This window comes from Amblyomma americanum, chromosome 7 (genome assembly GCF_052857255.1).
Source record: "Amblyomma americanum isolate KBUSLIRL-KWMA chromosome 7, ASM5285725v1, whole genome shotgun sequence".
NCBI lineage: Eukaryota > Metazoa > Arthropoda > Arachnida > Ixodida > Ixodidae > Amblyomma > Amblyomma americanum.
Window position 1 is genome coordinate 12,447,485 of NC_135503.1, and position 20,768 is coordinate 12,468,252.

At 45.2% G+C, this 20,768-nt stretch overlaps 1 protein-coding gene across 1 annotated transcript in view; it reads right to left on the reverse strand.

The window, feature by feature from the left end:
• Positions 1 to 20,768, reverse strand: part of LOC144098499 (protein DOP1A) — a 67,051-nt gene that overhangs the window by 44,996 nt on the left and 1,287 nt on the right. The window contains 9 exon segments of the mRNA XM_077631186.1: positions 2,024 to 2,293; positions 4,725 to 5,127; positions 7,187 to 7,496; positions 8,741 to 8,871; positions 9,610 to 9,790; positions 11,523 to 11,698; positions 13,402 to 13,591; positions 16,139 to 16,491; positions 18,231 to 18,395. Coding sequence (XP_077487312.1) covers positions 2,024 to 2,293; positions 4,725 to 5,127; positions 7,187 to 7,496; positions 8,741 to 8,871; positions 9,610 to 9,790; positions 11,523 to 11,698; positions 13,402 to 13,591; positions 16,139 to 16,491; positions 18,231 to 18,377 — 2,161 coding nt within the window. The 5' untranslated portion in view covers positions 18,378 to 18,395.

Genomic DNA, 20,768 nt, shown 5'->3' on the forward strand with positions numbered 1-20,768 from the left:
TGTGTCAGGTCTGTTGCCCATTGCATGTGCAGCATGTGTGAGATGATGTGGTGGCTCAGTGATTAGGGTGCTCAGCTGTTGAGCTGGAGTACCTGCGTTCAATCCCGGCTGCAGGGTAGTGTTTCGATGGAGACGAAATGCGAAAGATGCCCATATAACGTTGAATCCCTGAATTCACTTCAGTGAATGAAATCATCGTCCACCAATGCGCTTGACATATAGCACTACCTGTTGGCAGTGCTCAAGCATAAGTCCACCAGTTTAAGCAATCCACCGTCGTTTGTCACCTGTCGCTTCACTGCTGCCAGTGCAAGCAATTAATAATATTGAGCTAGCAAAACTAGGTGCTCCTCCAACAAGACATTTGCTTTGGATGTCAGTTGGTTCATATTTTCATGTCATGGCAGGGCAACAATTTTACAATTATCAGATTTTCATTTGTGCAACTATTACCATGTTTTGCACCTGGTACAAGGAAGCAAAGCTTGCTCAAGGCTGCTCCTCCATCTTTGTCTGCTGTCCACTTAAAGCTATTTAGTGCTCAATTCCAGCAGTTGAGCTAGAGCACTATGTGTGTGTGCTCTCCAAACCACAGTATGCTTCTGTGAGCATGTCAGACCACCAGTGTAAAATGACACTTGGTGACCAGTTATGACTTCATTCGCAATTATGTATCTGTACAAAAATGATTTCTTCGTTATCTTCAACATGTAGTACTCGCAATGTTCATGTAATTCGAGAAATCAGCAGCCTCAGCACAGATTATGCAAAATGATTGGATGGTCAAGAGCTAGTAGTTACCCTACTCTAGCTGCTAGACAACTACCGTATAAATGCTTGTAAGGTCCGGATCCGTGTATGGGCCGCACCCAAGCTTTCCACAGGACCCACGCGGGAATAGCCTTCGAAATGCACACGCCGTGGCCTCCGCGATCAGCTCCGGCTGCGAGCAACTGCGCGCTTGATCGCGGAGGCGACGCATGTGCACAGGAACTTACAGGTGCTGCCCACGGATGGCGCCAGAGGCCGCGACTCATGATCATCATCATCAACTTCTTCCTCCGCCGCGAGCTCCTGCTATCCATATCGGCATCAGTATCACCAGCTCCAGCGTTTTGTGGCTGTCAAAGGCACGAGAGTTGTGGTTCATCGTAGTTGTGGCTTTCGCGTGCTGCCGCCGCGCATTGCAGTTTTAGCACGATGGGCAAGCACCTTAATTGCTACACGGTTGGGAGTTTGCTGTCCAACACGACAAGTGCGCGGCGGGCAGGAAATTTGACGTGGCTGAGAAGTGCGTCCGATGATGGTGCAACCAAAAGGATGCATTGAGGAATACTAGCTGCAAAAAGTGTGCTTTCCGAGGCAAGCCGTGCAAGTTTCCCGAACTGGAAGAAAAGCTGCTTTGCTAAGTGGTGAAAGCACGGAACTAAGGCTACGCGTTGACAGCGGACGTGCTGCATGACTTTTCGTGGGATGAGTGTGCACCGGAGCACAGCACCAGCTCAGTCGGAATACACTGCGAGTGGCGATTGAACGTAGAACAAATGCCGCTAACTTCCTGATTGGTGTTTTTCTACTTATTTTTATTTGTTTTTGCAAATTGCGTGTACGGGCAAATCTGGAAAAAAAAAGTGCGGCCCTTACACGCGTTTATACGGTATTGTAGCTTCCCTCACTGCTATTTACTTAAGGGAAGTCACACAACATAGTGTTCCTGAACAGTCCCTGTACACTACCATGCCCACTAGTGCCAAAAGCTCAACACTTCTGGTGTGAAATTGAATGCATGCTTGGCTCACGATTACATCCTGCAGCTTAGACTAGCGCACTATACACGCATACATAACCGTGCCCTGGTAATTTTTCTCCTTATTCATGCTTCCCATTGTTCAAGCTCGTGGCCAAATGTGCAACCGTAGCAAAAGTTTTGAGGTTTTTCAGCTTTGGGCGAAATGTTAAGATCAACGATGACACCGCCAAATGAAGTGCATTGTCTTGGGTCCCTTACACAATCGGCACTTACGCGGAGAGCCTTCGTTGAAGTAGATGGCTTTCAGTGTCCACAGAGTAGCTGGAAATGAAGACAACTCCACAAGCAGCTGGCAGAGGGCAGCATACGTGTCCTTCAGACTGGAGAAACCCGGCTGAGCATCCAGCTTGATCTGCGGAACCTCCGTGTGCTCCGACGGCCGAGGGGGCACGACTGGCAGTTCAATGCTTTGGTAGGGATCTCCCCCTTCCTCCTGAAGCAAGCACTGCTGAAGCAGTCCATGCAGTTCTTTCTCTCTGTCATCTGGCACACAAAAGGCAAAAAGAAAAGAAAAGAAAAAAATGAATTCTTTCACCTGGCATTACTGTCATAAAGTAGCTAGGCAAATGGTGAGCATACACCCGTGGATTATTAAAATGTAAAGGTAAGACACCTAACACTGTTGTAACTCTTTAGCAACATCTGTACAAAAGTCCAATCAGCACACAAGTAAAACCACCACAAGCGGACCATGTCCGTTATTAAATTAGCGTCCTCTGATTGGCATAAGGCGGTGTGCCGCGAGCCACTTCCGGTGTGCCTGTGGTGCCATAGCTAACATCTTCAGAGTTTCGCATGACGGACGACTCTGTCCATAGCCTCCTTCGACTGGAGCACGAATGCGAATGCATGATCACGCATGCGCAGTGGGGTCATGTGACTGTGTGCAAAACTAGTGAGATTGGAGAAATAGCGGCATCAGATGCGAAGAATCTGAAAAATTTGTCAGCAAATTTTATATTTAAAATCAGCAGCATGTAAAGAATTGCATGCTAAGGGCTTGAGACTATGATGCTTTGAGCATGCATTTTGGCTTGCTGCAGTTTGAACATTGCCTAACGCAAGTTTTTCATTTGTGGGATATACCGTAAAAACCGGAATATAGGTCGAACTTTTTTTCAAAAAACCATGGTGAAAAGTCGACCCCCGTCTTATATACCGGTCATTGGCGGAAAAAATACGGAAGTCTTGCAACAATGGGTGGCTGAAGTCAACAGCCTCTGTCACCATCGCCATCAGCAGCAGTGCCGCCATTTTGCGTTTCAGTAGATGCAAAGCGGAAGCTAACGGCAGTTTACCGTCGCCTTCACGAAAAACACGATTTAGTACGAGGAAGCTCACGGGAACCTGGCGGCACAGCGCGAATTTGGAGTATCCGATAAGAGCATTCAGTACTGGCGGAGGCAGAAGCTGCGTATTACAACTTGCAGCAACCAGAAGAAAACATTTCGTGGGCAGACCGTAGTGTATTGAGAATAGGAAGGAAACGTTGCGCTGCGAGCAAGATCGCTGCCTGTGACTGCCGAATGCATCCGCGTGAAAGCGGCAGAGATCACGCGTGCCTCTAGACTCACGAGGGCGCAATTCAAAGGCTCGCCATCCTGGTTGCGGCGATTCGTGAAGAGGAGGGCTTTGCTCTACGGCGCCGTACTTGCCTGTGCCAGAAACAAACACGCGGGCCGATTGGTGCGCGATATTGTTAAAAAATTTGCCGGGTGTACATACAAGCAGCATTTAAATGAAATTAAATACTGTCACCATTGTGCAACCTCTCGAGTCGCATTTGTTTCAAAGTAAGGATGTCTTTCGGTAGTTTTCCCATTGAAAAAAGATTTTTTCATTTTTAGAATTGGTTAGGGGGTCGACCTATATTCCGGTCCGACCTATAGTCCGGTTTTTACGGTATATATATATATATACACACACATATAATTTTTCATTTGTGGGATATACTGGTACTGGTATCCTTCCTCGTCCCCCGCGCCAGCGGCGATCGTGACTTCCACGTGCGCGCTGGCTACAGGGAATGTGGAGAGAAGGCACTCCACGACTCTGCTCATTCCCGCCCCCAACACTGATGTGACGTCACGGCAGCGCACTGCCTACTGCGGAGAGGGTTGCATGCCTGAGCATGTCAGCAATGATTTGCTCCTTGGGAGGCAATGCACGAGGAGATAAAAGGAGGAACTCGTGGCGGGGAACGCTCTCTCGCTGCTGGCTCACACTTGACTGCCCCGAGGAACCCCTTCGCTGCCCACCGGTCCCCGAACCCAACGCCGGTCGACAACAACGACTGGGTGAGCTACTGAACATCTATTTTTTGGATGGAACATTCTTCCGCAGTGTGCTTTGCCTCGCATTAGGATAACAAACTATTTCCTAGTGTGCCCTGCTGTTGCCTGTTTCATCCGGACCTGCCGTGGCTGCGACTCTGCGCCATGGGTTGGGAAAACGTGTCGCGTACGAGTAACACCTGCGTGTAGCTGGCACGGAAGGCCGGCTGGACGCAGAGTGACCCCGTACATTTCGGCAGTTGCCTTAGTGAATTCTGCAAAGTACGTCTTTCGGCATGTGCTGTTGAGCTCTAATGAATTGCATCATTTTTTTTTGCCAATACATTTTGAGTCCGTACATTAGCTTTGATACGAAAATATTCGCTTCGCTTTGAAACTATTTGAACAAAATAACTATTTGCTTAGTGTTCGCTTCGAACAGACGATTCACTATTAGCACATGCTTAGTATAAATGAGAAAACTAATGAGTGGTCCCTTCACAATATTTAATTGTACATGATACCAAGGGAGGAAAAGGTGCTTTCCTGGCAAGATATGCTACTCTAAAACCTCGATGCCCTAAGCAATGAAATAATGGCGTTGTATACTACTACTACTACTACTACTAAACTCCTCTTGCCTTTTTTTGCCCTTTTGGAGATCAGTGCAGTGCCAAACTGGCGGAGGCTGGCGCCAGCATCAACGAGTACCCAGAGCTCCACAAAGCGCAGAAAGAGCTGCTGGAAGGACGCCACACAACTTGTGATGAGATTTGCCAGAGACAGCTCTTCTTCACAGGATGCCGACTGCTTCTCCGATGACGTCCGCTGGCGGCTCGTTAAGTGCGACGACTCAATAAGGGAGGAAGGTGGCTCACTACACGTGTTGGGCTGCAACGTAGGCTGGACCTTGGACAGCAGCCGCGAACAAAGAAGCAGAGCACCGTTGAGCTCTTCAGGTGAGAGTGCCCTGCAGTAGTGTTCCAGGTCTTTGGCCACTTTCAGCAGCAGCGCAGGGAGGTTCTCAGTTTCCACATAGGTGTCCTGAGAAGAGACAAGCACATAAAAAAATTGCATACATGTATGTGTGTATCTACTACTAATCTACCTATCTCTGAATGAGCAAAAAAAATGGCGCATTACCCAGAATATGATGAAACAGAGATGCTCACAAAATGAACAGCTGAACTGGCAACTGGCAACATCAATATAAAAAAACTGCAGAACTAGTATCTAATAGTCTCTAGAACACTGTATACTAATCTCGTTTAAGGGCTACACCCGTGTTTGGGCAGCACCCCTTGTTTTGGACTAGATAACTGAGAAAAAACATGGTTATACATTTATCTTTAATTCGTGTATTGGCTGCACCTTCACAATTCACACCCGAATTTAGAAAAAAAAAGTTGCGGCCATTACACGAGTTTATAAGGTAACGAACCACCGAACTCTCAAGAACCTACAGTCTCCAAAGCAACGCAGAACATGAACTGACCGAAGGGGAAGACTCTTTTACCTCGTCACTAGTAAAAAAATTCTAAGCGCTGTGACAAAACACAAGCTCTGAACTGTCATACACTAGACAGGATGGTGGGAGACAGAAGAAATTAATGATTTTTGTGATGTTCTTAAAATTCTAATATCAAAGGAGTGTCACATACTCCGTGACCACAAGTGAGCACATAAAAAGGCACACACAGAAACAGGTAGATTGCAAAATAGAACAGAAATGTGATATCGACAGCCTTCTTAAAAAAATAAATCTTGCCTTGATTTTACACATAAATGTACAAGATTTATCTTCCTCTGCGACAGCATCACTATCTGCACATACTCGAAAACGCCTGAATACCGTATTTACACAGTTGTAAGTCGACCAATTTTTTTAAAATTTGAAAATCCAAAAGGGGGGGGGGGGGGGTTGACTTACAATAGAAACCAAAGCATAACACCATGAATAAAGGCGGGATAAATGATATATCAGGCATGCTACAGCATGGTTGCATTTTTCGTGCGTCACATCGCTCTTGGTGCTGGGCTTGAGCAGTTGCTATGTCAAAGCGCAAAACCGGTATCCGCTACCCGCGTGCGGCGGCCGATGGCGGCGTTGATAATCAGCTAACCGTCAACTCCCCGCCCCTCCACTCCCCACAGGCTGCAGATTGCGGCTGCTGAGAAGCAGTGGCAGCCGGATAACGCATTCGCGTTCTACTTTTAATAGGCGTCGCCAGAGTTTTTTTGATACTTTCAACTGCGCACTCGGCGCTCAAGGGATCATCAGTAGTTGATGGAAGGGCCGCTGTTTCAATCGCAGCGGCACCGCCACTCTAAGCCACAGCGGCACCGGAGAGTGTCTGTAGCTGGTGGAAGAGCCGACTCCGCTCACGCATAGTTTCTCTTTGGCTCTGATGCATTTGACTACTGCCGGCTGCGTTTCACAAGTGTTTAATGTAGTGCTTCGTCATTCGTGCTCCCAGTCCAGTAAGCGACCAGCGCTCGTTCACAGCTACATTCAAGGTGGCTGTCATCCTTCGCGCCAGAGAAACGAACAACTGTGCGCCGGGCCGCAAGTTCAACATTCGCGACAAGCGATACAGGTGTGCCAGCTGCAGCGAGGCAAAATTTTCAGCTGTTCCACGCAATGTCATGATGTGGCTGTTTGCGAAGTGCGGGATTTCGCTGCACAACAATGTTAGAACGACAAACTGTGGGACTGCAGCAGCAATCATGACGGCAGTGCTAGGAAGGACGATGGCACAAGTGTGGACGAGTAGTTCAGTGACTAATACATTTTTGTTTCGGAATGTGCCCACGGGCACGCCTGTGCGCGGCAGCGGATAGTGGCTGGCAATAAGTGGCGGCTGCAGGATAATGCTATCGCGTTCTATTATTAAAAGGGCAAACTTAAACGACCTCCAACTTTTTTTTTTTTTTTGCCTGAAACAAAATATGGGGGGTGTTCGACTTACAATCGAGTCGGCTTACAATCGTGTAAATACGGTACCTGGAATTTGGCTATGAGAACCCATGGAGACCCAACTGGCTACCTCGGGTTACGCGCTTCAACGAGGAATGGAGGCTGGCATAAATAAGAAATGCTTACCAGTGAAATGACTTCAAGCAGGAACTCCGAGAGGACACAGACTTCGAGCAGAGACGGCGGCCCAGAACCAACGGGGGCCACCTTGCTCTCCTCGCTGCACTTGGCCACGGTAGCTCCACGACTTGCCGACAACGAAGCACGCTCGCAAGCGCCCTGGAAGCACTTGTGCACGTAGTCCCAAAGGTAGTTCGGCTCCAGGGAGCTGAACAGCAGGTTGGCAGTCTTGATCAGCTCAAAGTTGCTCCGATTGGCCTGCTTCTCTTGGTGGGACTTGGTCACTGTTCCCAAATTGCACTCAATGTAGAGTGACCTGATGTTTGGAATGGGAGAAGATCAGAAGATGCAAATAATCAAGTTGCAGCCACTACCACTACATAGAAACCAAAAAGTGAGACCCGATTCCATACTGCTGAAAGCAATATTTTTTAGCACGTGAAAGCACTATTTCACGACCACTCCTGAAAAAGGTGAGGTGTGTCTGAAGCCTCTCAGATACCTGCAGAAATAAAATTATTTTCACAACTGGGTTACGGACACGCGGCAGCAAAACAGATCAGCCTCACTGACCAATGATCGAAAGTACTATGCCATCACCGCAACCGACCATGCCTCGTGCTAAACTGTCACACCATCGAGCTGTGCATTGCACATCGTTGTCTTCAATTTCCATCTGTACGCAAAAGTCATGAAAGGAAAGGAAACACGCATAACTGGCTCCCCGGGTCAGTGGACATCTCAATGCACTTTGTGCAACGTAGTGGTAGTGAAAAAAATTATTGTGGGACTATGCAAGGAACGAAAAATAAAGTGCCCCTGCCCGTGTATAGTCGTGGTAGTGAAAGAGAGATGTGCACCGTTTCCGCTGACCATGTTTTGGCAGAAGCGTGGCACTGGAGATACAGGTTGCCAATGCTCACTGATGTTGGCATCAACAACATTGTAGACTCCGTTGATTTTGAAAAAAAGGAAGAGAGCATAACTGGCTCCCTGGGTCAGTGGACACCTCAATCCTACTTTCAGGTATGTGGAGTGGTGTCCACCTGCAAAAGCTTGCTCTCGCACAGTATTTGCTGCTTGGCAAAGCAGCAATTTTTTTTTTCTAGCACAGTGTCCATAATTCATAAACAAAACTTTTGGCCATCTGAAATGTTAAAACTGAAAAATCGCACATTGCACATGGGAATGCTATCTGCAAAGAGATACTTTCTACTATTCAACGCAACCTGAGGTGAAAGGCTGTAGATGTTCACATGTAGATGTTCACAACACCAGTGCAAATATTTGCCGTAAGAGTGTTTAAGGAATCCAATGTTGCTCACACTTGAGAGTGCTTACTGCATGAACCTGAGAGCTCTTTCAAACTTATATCAAGTCTAGTTGTGCTAAATGACTACATAACAATAAGCTGCATTCTAGACAAATTGTGCCCAAGCTCCAGAAAAAAAAAAAAAAAGAAGGGCGTGTGTGTGTGTGTGTGTGTGTGTGTGTGGGGGGGGGAGGCAAAATGAACCCTAGGGTGCAACTTTAAAAAAAATACCACAAAAGAACACTGACCTGAATACATCGATGAGAATGTCGTCAAGTATAAAGCTTGTTTCAGGCTTGTCTATGAGGCTCACAAGGATCCTGTAAGGCCAGAAGACTGAAAAATTGCTGCTGAGAACAGGTGACCTTGACGTTGAAGGCTGCAAGCGTGTATAAGTAATGCCCACTATAATGAGACCGCACCTTTCATCCTAATTCAAGGTTTCATGGAAGCAGCAAACAAATATTTCACAGCAGATACACAAGGTCATCAGTTAGCTATGCACACCTGGGCACACTAGACAGATTTAGAATAGCAAATGCATGCTTCCGTATACGAAATGGAAGTATTTTGCAGGACGTTACGCTGTTTGTCACATCCGCGCTCGTGACGCCTACTTAGCATGCAGTGACGACAGTGCACGCATGCTTTGGCTAAAGCTGCCTTTTCGCTGCCAAAAGGCCTGGAAGTGCAGTGCCGGAACTAATTCTAACAGAACAAAAATGGGTGCTATATAATGCGTGGGAAAAAGAATTTTCACAGCCAGAGAGTAGTGGATGCATTTATTACATGAAAGCACCAATTCAACGAGATTTCTGATTATATGACACCAGGATTATACGAGTTTTGTGCGAGCCCCTGAAAGTCACATAATTCAGGTTCTACTGTACTCAGATTTCTGCTTGCGTGTATGCCTACAAACATGTCCACCCTGTAATGTGTCAGAATTGAGACGGCAGTAGGTGCAAATAAAAAAAAAGTATTGCTGTCTAATCACTTTGCAGGTCCTCAAATGCACAGAGCAACCATGATAAAAAAAAAAAAAAAAATTGAGAAAGCTACTCGGGTACCTTGGGAACTGGAAAAAACAGACTAAGATGAAAACTAGCAGACTTACACTGAATAAGCACTTGATGGCTTCTAAGAGAAGGTTACTCGAGTGCATGTGAAAGTAAGTTGCCATTGTGGGCTCCGGTGACTCGGGGACGGGAGAAGTAGACTGCTCCACAGGCTCGGAAGATGCGACGACGCTGACAGTTGACATTCCCTCACTTCCAAACAGCCAGGCAAACAGTCGCCTAGTGGTATTGAAAGAATGGACATTACTACAAATCCACAACATTCAGATTTGCAGGATTCAAGTAAAAAGTTGTGAAATGTGCAGAAACTGATGTATAAACACAGTGAGCCAAGTTAAGACAGGAACCCCAAAGTAACTGATGTTAAATTTCAAAGGAATAGTATGTGACAATGCACTATCGTAAGCAAATGTGGTAGGAAAAAGAGATTCCAAGGCTTGAACAAACAATACTTAAAATATACTTTCATTTGAGCACTGTCCCCCCATTGCTTAATCTCATTTTTTTCCCCTTTTTTTTTGGTGGGGGGGTGGTGGTGCAAGGTTGATGGATGCAACAGATGCCTCCATGAATGATTGATCTGATGATGGGCAGGATTTTTACACTCTGACAAAATAAAGGCACATGTACACGTATTAGAATGGGAGCTTCAATATGAAGTCCTTGTACTTTGTTGAGGTTATTTTCTGCTTATGGCAGCTCCCATAGGAACACATGCATTCTATCAAGGTTACCTTCTTCATCATTGTCTACTACAACTTCTTCCTCTCCTTCTTCCATGCAAACCTAGAAAGCATGGACAACATATCTTCCCACCTGTACGGCAGTCTATGCGGTACATACCATATTTACTTGCGTAATTTGTGCATTTTTTTCTTTATTAAGGCTTCAAGAAGCGAGCGTGCAAATTAAGTGCAATTTTGTGAACATATCCTAAAAAATTCCACAAAGGTCATAACGCGCAATATATGCCGTATACAGTCTATACATCGACACCCCAACTCAGACGCCTCGCTAGCCAAAATATAGTTGACTCCAAATATAAGACGCATGTCCCCTTCCGCCCCACCCTACGTTATGTAGTTCCCTGCAGGATGGCATGACAATACGTGAGCAGCTCAAAGCAATAAGTGCGCAACAATACAATCACGATGCAAGCAGTCAGAAGCAAATAGAGATAACAGGCGGTAAAACGGTGCCCTTGCATGCGGCCCAGCTTACTAGCATCAAACTGAACAGCAAATGGTTCGGTAGTTTTGGATTCCGGGGCGCCCGCAACTGTTCGCCTGAGAAAGCGACTGCCAGTGTGAGCGAGCCAGGTAAATGGCGCATAGTTGGCCCCTTGCAGCTGCACATGGCGACGTGCCCACGCTGATCTTCCTAGGCTTGCCTTGAGCATCTGCGTGCATGCTGGCGTAAAACGAGCTAGGAAAAGTTTTTGTTTTAGAAACAGGTAATAAACTGGGGGTGCAAAAATTACGCCAGGGCGTAAATTACGTGAGTAAATATGGTATGTGGCCATGTACGTGGTGTAATGCTTTTAAAAGCAAGGGTGCTTTTTATTGTAGGCCAACTTGGCGCTATGACCGCTGCTGTGTCTGGACATGAAACTGTGGATGCCAAAAAGTCCATGAGTGTCAAAGCTCCATGTGTTCATGCGTCAATGGACATGAAACTAAATAAAATAAAAAGGAAAGAGTGCAGCCTGACCACTCCCACAAAAGCCCAAGAAAAAAAAAAAGGTGCGAAGCTGCCAAGCAATGACCCTCAAAAGCAGTATTTGGGAACACAAAGCACGTGTACAAAACTCCTTTAACTGCTATCCGAACACTTGTCAGTCGTCCATGAAAGCATATGGTAAAGTGCACGACTGACAATACTACAGCACAAATTAACTAAAAAAAGAAAGAAAAACACTGAAAACCAGTGAAGAACAATGTGGTTTACACACCGATTGAGAGACATGTCCCTCCTTAGTAAGACACCAACCGCTGCTGTGCAGACCCGCACACGGTCCGCATGCACTAACTGGCAGTTATGCAAGGGGAAGCCCAAAAGGAGAAGTTCCAGTGTGCTCCTCTGCACCAGGATGCTTGAGTCCTGAAGTGAAGCACACAGGGCTTGCACCTGTGGTCAGAAAGGGGAACACACGGTGAGGATTTTGTCAACCCTTTGGCACAAATGCTGAGCATTTATGAAGGCTTCAGGAGCTGCACCTACAAGACAAATTGTACAGCGGGCATTAGTGCACACCCTTCTGAACATGTACTATCGGGGACAAAAGTGGTATACTCCACGCAGTGGAAGCCGTGGTCAAGCGGCTTCCCAAGGGGCGCTGCTATAGGTTCATCTCTACAGCCACCCTCACATTGTAGAGTGAGTAATTAGTGTTTAATGAACACACCTTGCTCATCATTCCTGTATGGAGCCTCCTCTGTGCTGTGCAGGTATCAAAACCCGTTGCCGTACACCACACGTGGAAGCTATGCATAACTTGTAGGCCTAGCTAGCTGGGTGCAGGCCTCGCATAGATCAAATCTCCACAGTGTTTGGGCCCAGTGAGTCACACTGTCGAAGGCCATTTTAGATTATGGCACAAATATCCATCAAATGTAAAACCTATGCCTGCAAATAGGGTGTCTATACAGTGTCTATACAGTACTTAGGTTTCGTCAGGATGCCGTATTTGCCAAGTGCTAACTGAAGAAAGCTTTTAGTGGGAGATCATGCCAACACTGCAGGCCGGTGCAGCGATAGCCGGATTTTGCACTGTGCATAAAAAATGTTCTACGCCGTGCCGGGTTTACTCGCAGCGAGTCAATTTTGGGGCTAAATAAAGTGCAGGGGCACTTAGTAAACTTAGTATGGATACAGTGCAAGAAGAGGTCTTTTTGAGAAGCTACGCAGCGCTAATACCCTTGGGGCGAAACCACCTATCTGCCCTTCATCAAAAGCCATATGAGAAGACAGATTTGATGAAGTAGATGCCCGAGGTTTTTCAGCTGGTAAAGTTTCACCTGAGTTCTAATAGGTGATCGTAGCACGTGGTGCAAGCAATAACTGTGTGCAACTGATGAATGCGCTTAAACTCAGGATGAGACTGTCTCTCTTTCCGTGGTTCTGCTCAGGCACAATAACATCTGTTTTTATGACCCATCATCATAAAAAGATTCTGGGGGTCTCGTTTCTGAAGGGGAAGGCATGTACCACTGAAAAACCATGAGCTTGCCACTCCTCATATGTGACATGAGACCATTTCCTGAAGTGGGCGTGCCTTAAAGTGACCCCCCAAGTGAGCAAAAGCGAATTGATGTTGTGCACAAGTGCCAGACTTTCTTCAACTTTTCTTCACATAATCTGTCATCTTCATGGTCTTTGCACTAAAACCAAAAGCAATATCGATCAGTGGTCATGTAGGACTGTGATGAAGGCCATGCAGTGTGCCCCGGCATGCGAATTTTGGCACCCACGTGTTTGCTGTAACAGAGTTTTGTGTCCACGGACGTTCATTCTATCTGAGAACTCAAGTCAAAGCCCTAATGTACAGTGTGTTCTTTGTCTTTGTGTTAACTGAGTGTTCATTACAAGTGTGGACATTGTAAGTGGGCTCAACTGTACCTTCCAGAGATTCTGCTAAATACCTACTTCCAAGGTGGCTTTGCAGTGGCTACTGAGTGCAATTCTATGTGGCAGCTATAGGGTAAGCAATATATACACACGTGGTATGTGAAAACAAAAAGAAAGAATCAATGACGAGCACTTGCGGAGGCTAATTCCCACTGCTGTAAGCAACGGCAAGGAGAAAACACTAGTGAGAGTGATATACACACCATGCAATCAATGTCTGTTCCGATGACATGCAGCTGGTCTTCCATGCTAAGCCGCCGGTTGTAATGGGAGACAATGAAGTTGATAGCCGCCTGACGGATGCCTGGGTTGCAGAGAATGCACTTCCACAGGCTGCCGTAGAAGTAGCTCTTCTCGACTGCCACACAAACATCGAGCAGCAGCTTGTCTGTCCTGCAATTCAAAAGATGCAAAGAGAAAAAGATGGCCCAGACTGAACACAACAGCTCACAAATAGCCTGAAGCATGTTTGCAGCCTAAAGATATGAACACAACAAGAAAGGTGCACTATACATACAATATGCTTCAAGAACGACAATCATCATCACCAACAGCCAAGTTACGTCCACTGCAGGACAAAGGCCTCTAGCACTGCGATAAAATCAACACTTCCCTGCGCCAGCTGCAGTCATCTCATTCCTGCAACCATTCCAACCTTCATCTGCCCACCTGACTTTCCGCTAAGCCCAATTGCATCTATCTTCTCTTGGAATCCACTCAGTTACCCTAAGAGACCATAAGTTATCTGTTCTCAGTATTACATATCCTGCCCATGTCCATTTTGTCTTTTTGTTTCAAGTAGAATGTCATCCTCTCATCTCTGTTTCTCGACAGCGGTGCTCTCTTCAAGAGTCCCTTACTTCTCCCATTTTCCTTTCCAAAGCAATTCACTAGCCTCCAATCTTCTACTCCAGCATGTCTGGAGCCTTAAACAAAGGTGCACAGCACATGCAATAACGTTTAAAGCATGACACATTGTAAGCACCAACTGGCCAAAACTGCAACACATGCAATAAGCTTAAAGCACGACACATAGTAAGCACCAACTGGCCAAAACTACCAGATCCTGTTTAGCTCTAAAACACAGTGCACAGTGCTCAACTCAACTCCTCCAAGTGGAAATGAATCAATATCAAGGATTCTCAACAAGCAGAAAGCAGTAAGTGCCATGTCTAAGGACCCTAGTTTCTGGCGATTGCATGAAAAATTGCAGATTTAAGGAATTTTGCGAGGAATTTTGAGATTGCAGCCAAGTCTCATTTTTTAAATACAATTTTGTTACGGACACCAGTAGGGAAAACGGAACGACGAGAAAATAACTAATTTACCTTATTTGCATAAACACAACAGGAAGGAGTTTGAGAACTCAGAATTTTTAAAGAAAGATTATTACAACTATAATGAAATCCCAAACCATTCAGGCAAGCCACAGCTGAAGAAGCATCCACTGCATGTCAGTTTTCTAGCAGGAAAAAGGTTGGAGTTTGCAAGCACCCCTAGAGTTAGCTAAGGCTTGCCAGTCCTAGTTGCTCAGTGGCAAGTGTACTTGAAAACTCCCCGCGACCCTGGTCTTTGAAAAAAATTTTTATTAATGAAGTCACAGTTATGAAATTCTCAAGGAGCGTGTATTTCTGTGTGCTGATCCTAAATATGCCACTTAATTTCATGAAAACAAGTTTATGGTTTATGGAGGTTTAACATCCCAAAGTGACTCAGGCTATGACGGATGCCGTAGTGAAGGGCTCCGAAATTTCTACTGCACTGACATCGCACAGTACACAGGCCTCTAGAATTTCTCCTCCATCATGTAAAAGAAGTCCTTGTGCACTTATGCAATATGCTATTTCATGTTTTGGAGACAACTTTCTAGAAATTCTGCTGCACGGACCTCGCTGAAATGCATGCCACTGGTTTTTCTTGACATCAAAGAATGCAATAAGGGTAAAATTATCACATATCTCCTTCACCAAAACTCATGACATTTTCACCACTCTTCCACTGCTCTCTCAACATCATCGCTTTTGTTTACATAGCAAAATGCTACTCAATGAGACCATGAAATGATATTTATTCAGGTTAGGAAAACTGCACGAGTGAATGGTATTCCACCACTCGTCACAGCACTGAAAATTTTTTTTTAGCTAGTTTGATTAAAACGAATGATATCAGCAATTAAAAATGATGGTCTTCTCCATCAACTCACATACGCCGAAGCACCGAGGAAAAAAAAAGTAAAGAAAATAGGTTGGGACTGCACCCCACTGTGCCCCATCCCACCCGTGTCACCTGGGAACGCCCCAGTAAGAATACTTGCCAAGACTGCCCATTCAAATCATCGGGGTAAGGGAGGCTAAGAACGTGCGGTGAGCTGTTGCCCTAATCAGCTGCGAGCAGAAATTTAAAAATATTATTTGTAAATTATAGGGTGCACGCAGAGCTTTTAAATTTACTCGAATATTCACAAAGACAACCTCTACAGATTTGTTGCTTTAGAATATGACCATCAAACTCCTTTCAGGGTGCCTTTAGTGCCATTATATTTCAGCTGGGTTTCAGTTTAGTTATTAACAAAGGATTCGGCTTATATTCATTGCGCTATTCCACTGCTGTCACATCTTGCATTACTTACCCTATGCGTGAGCCCTACGATCCCACAATAATCTATAGTATAATTTGAGGCCCATCCATGAAATAAGAGTTCTTGGCTCTACCTATCAGATGCTAACTGTGCCCCACAGGACAAGGCTGGCAAGGTCTTCTTTGAGCTTAATGTGACAACAGTTTTCTGTTGGCTGCCGAGTCTCATCTCCTCCTTCAACCTCCCTTGAGTCGATATTATATAGCGAAAGACAGACACCAACCGCAAGGAAGGCTGAAGCTTCTGAGAAAAGTATTTCTTGTAAAATGTTTCAAGGACAGTGCAGAATGCCAAAGACGAACCTTTCGAACCACTCAGAGCCTTCTTCAAGGCCTGGTAGGACACCAATGAGAAAGCCATTCAGGCCCGGTCGTAGGCGCTCGCCCAAAGGCAGGAAGTGCGTCTCGTAGAGAGCGAGCAGTGTAGGCCGCACGTTCATAGCGGCATGGGCCAGCAGAGGAAACAGGCCTGCTCCATAGAGGAACAGCTCCTGGCCCAGCCGCTGGGGCCCCACTGCCCGCAGGATCAGGTCGTATGACTCAAGGGCCTTGAGGTGCACACCGCTGGGCAGCGCCGGGTGCATGCACTGCGCTAGCCGCTTGCTCACGGTCAGCCGCCGGGGCACTACTTGGAACCTGAGGTTGCTGGACACCACCTGCAGCGATGCGTTACCAACACAGCATTCAGATAAAACGCAGTGGTCAGATACAACTGCGAAACGAAGCAGCTACCGTCTGTCAGAGAAAACCCTTCGACTAATAGCACTGATGTGAACCAAGCAAACGCAAACAGCACTCGTTCTGTTCACGCGAGATTATTTTGCCGCAGCAAAGAGTCACATTTTCTGTGACTTGTGGTATGAATGCATGAAGATTTATATGCAGAGTGCCAGCAAAATTGCTCTGCAGTGATAAAACTGATAACACAAAGAGGTTCACTAGTAGTATTCAAAATTTTGAATACAAATCGAATATTTGAATATGTTTGTTCTTCTGTTCATATTCAGCCTGAGAAACTGATATTCGAGAATTTACGCACATTCGAAAATTTAAGAATAGTCAGCAGCGATCAAATACCGCATAAACTTTCCTAAATTTTACCATGACAAAAACGCGACATCTGGGCAAACTATTTGCAGATCGAGTCTAAAGTGCCAGGAAAAGAGCGCAGAGGCATCCTCTTTATTTCCTTCTCCATCCTTTATTGCGATGACTAGTCATTTTCGGGCGCTGCCTAGATTAAACTTTGTGCTAAATTCCACAAGTGGGCTTTCCCACACATTACATGTAATGAGAACAAGATGGTAGACACTGGTTTTGAAAAATCGCAACGCGAAAGTGCTATTTTTTTGTCTGATTCCTCCATAGTGTGCTGCGTACCCAACGCCTACTTCAATGGCACTTGCCCTGCCGCCTTCACAACTCTTCTAGTGTGTGAGCTCTGCCAACATGTTTCCACCAACTGTGATATGAGGAAAGTCTCCCGATGGGGGCGAGTCGAGGTGTCACCGGCAAGGCAAACAATCGGGTAAAAATCTCACTTATTACATGGCGCATTGCAACTCACGCACCTCTGATGTGTGCTTAATGGCACCTGTGAAGACAATGAGGTTGCCCCTGTCGCTAGACCAAAAAATAGCCTGGCCATGTAGTTTCGGTTTGTGAGCTTTGCCACCAGCTTGCAGTGACGTGCTTTCAGGCGCCGACTGGTGCATTGCCAGTGATTTCTTTTTCTTTTTAGAAGCAGTCCCCCGTTCCGATGTCAATGTGCACTCCTTGCTTACGTCCTCATTGTTCTTCCAGTAAACCGAAACTGTGTGCTTGTCACGGTTTTTTGCTGTTTGTGCGATGCAGCCTTCTTACAAGGCTCCGCCTCATTTCTGAATTTTAAGCGGTTTTTATTAATTTTTTTCATGGAGGGATTTATTAACTTGATCTTCAGATAGGGCCCTTCCAGTCCCTTAAGTCTTAACCATTGAGGTTTTACTACGCCTCATGTTATTTTAGTTGCCAGTTTAATTCTGTTATTTTGCATGACCACAGCACATGCCACATACTGTGAAGCTGTATATCAAATGGTATACATTTCTGTGCATCGCATTTCTTCCTGTAAGATGATCAGTCAGTCTAGGTTTGTTTATTTCGTTTGCAAACCTTTCGAAAAAAAAAAAAATCACAACATTAGATACTTATCTTTTTCTGATTTTTTTTCATACTGAACAGATATTCGGTATGCAAAAACATTTTTTCTTTCCATTTATATTCAATCTGTAATATAAGATTAAATTTGCATGCCCTTATCATGTAACAAGTCCCCACTGGTGAATCCTAGGATTAAAACATGACAGATTAGCAGAATGGCAACCATGCTAGCAGTCCAAACACACTTCTGTACCTTGTTGAGTTTCCCAAGGGCTGAGATAAGATCAGCCCATTCACTGGTGTTGTCGAAGCTCCTCAGAGCTTTGTCGATGGCATTGACATAGGCGCGGTACTTAGCGTCGCCGAGCAGCTCATACTCCTCTAGAACCACTGTACCCATGGCTACAAATGTCAAAGCCTGCACAAGAAATACAGACAAACATAAACTAAGACCAAGCCAATAAGCCAAGACCATCTTTGTAACATCATTTTGTTCATAAAGAAGCATCACACCAAGACAACAAAAACTTCAATGCACATCTATTGAAACAAGACACCTGTGCCCTTCTAAAAAGAACAGAAAATGATTGTATAGAAAGGTCAATACCAAAGCATAACTATCTTGTATACCAACCATCAAAAGTTTGACAAGGACAACTTTGGCAAAGAAATTTAATTTCTTACCATCCAGTGCACATAGCTCGATGTTTAATGAAATTTGCATACTGAGAACCAGACTGTGTACAACCACTTAGGGCTGCATATAAAGATGGAAATGAAATAATGCCTTTTTGCTCACATTCTGTTCCACAAACTTTTGACTACGGATGCATATTAAACTTTCTACTTTTCGTTTCTTTATTAATGTCCAAACTAACAAATGTTAACCACCTTTACCCCTGCAGGACAAGCAATATCATTTTTATTTCTTTTTACTAAACGACCAGATCAATGAAAGTTAACCTCCGCCACCCCTTCATTTCGGCAGAGAACCTTTACATTTCTAGCCCTCCTACACTATTACAGCCTCCCTTTTCTGCTTGATGCCAGCCCATTCTTCAGTTCCGATCACTTCGCACTTGCTCAGATGCTTTCAGAAGATTCTTGAAGGTTCACAATGCTGTTGTAAATTTCTCAACCTTTACCATGACTACATACAAAGAGTGTCTATTTTGAGTCGCGCCAACTTTTATGTGCACTCAAGCATCTCTTTTCTTGCTACTGAGAGTTTTTCAGGTGTGTCTGTACTCTCCAAGTTACTCTCCAAGTAAAATTCATTCTTTCCTCAAGCTTTCTTACAACTCGCTGCTTCAAAACAAGGAAAATCAGCACACCTTCTTTTAGGCACTATGTGTTCCCCTAAATAAACCACATGCACTCCACGGAGCTCCAGTAAGTTTATATGCATGTGCAACGCTGAAGAAAAGTTCCTCTTTTCAAAATATGATCCCACAATGCAGCTAGTGATGTGGAAGGAATAAGTGCAGATTCTATGCATGCATAGTTAGCCATAAGTACAAAACGCCTGTTACTAAAACTCACTGGTTGGAACGACAAGCAACAGATGACATCTAATTCAACTCAACCTTGGCCACACAACACGGGTGACAGAATGGATGATGGATCCTGGGCTTGTATTCTGGCAGTGTCCACTAAATTAGGACATGTCCCCTTTGGTCCACAGTGATTGGTTCACTCAGGCTATGAGGGACGCTGTAGTGAAGGGCTCCATAAATTTCGGATTGGTTGCAGCCCCAAATGCAGAGGTTACGTCTGCATGATGACAACTGATGCATTTTCTTTATGTCCCCTGAGCTGAAACCACTCTTGCCATTGCATCAGTACTTGGCTTGGTTTAGTTTATGGTGGTTTAATATCCCAAAGCGTCTTGGGCTATGAGGGTCGCCGTAGTGAAGGGCTCTGGAATTTTGACCACCTGGGGTTCTTTAACGTGCCCCGACATCGCACGGTGCAAAGGCCTCTAGCATTTTGCCTTCATCAAAACACAACCACCATGGCCGGGATCGAAGCTGTGTCATTCGGGTCAGCAGCCTAGCATCATAACCACTAAGCCACCGCGGTGGCTGCATCAGTATTTGTCACGCAAAAGTACATCCAAGAAAATGATACAATGGGGGCATTGGCCATTTTTTGGAGCGAAAAAAAAACGTGCCTGGTTTAATCTCTTTGCGGGCACTTCCAGGATACAAGCCCTGATCAGAATGCTAGCACAAAGCCCCTATTTTTTGCTATGGCAACACTAGCTCACCCCATTCATGGTGCCTGCGTTCACTGGCCAGGCTTTATAATGTTTTTGCAACTGCTGCCCTGGGCTTTATTTGTTAAATTAAATGCTAAAGGATAGCTCAACAAAGCAAATGATGCACACGCCACTAATCTAAAAAACAGGGCCAATGAAGAAATGAAACAAGACATACTAAACATACTCTTGAGGAGACACAACTGTAGGCTATTACTAAATTGCCCACATTTTAAATACCAATAACATGAAAACAAATGCCACATTTTTGTTTTCTATTCTACAACCAAATTGAAACAGATAAAAGATATTAATGAAAAAAAAATGCAAACTTGCAATGAAAGACTCGGGCTATCCAGCCATTCTCACGGTGCTTTCAAGGCTGTTTTAGATGTAGAGGGATGGCTTCATTGCCGTTTTACGCAGTGCGCTACACACAGCCTGCTCTCATACAATAGCAAGAAGCACATCTTCCACTTCACAGACCCTGCTGTTGTTCATGCTAGGTGACACAAGAGTAATGCAAACTAC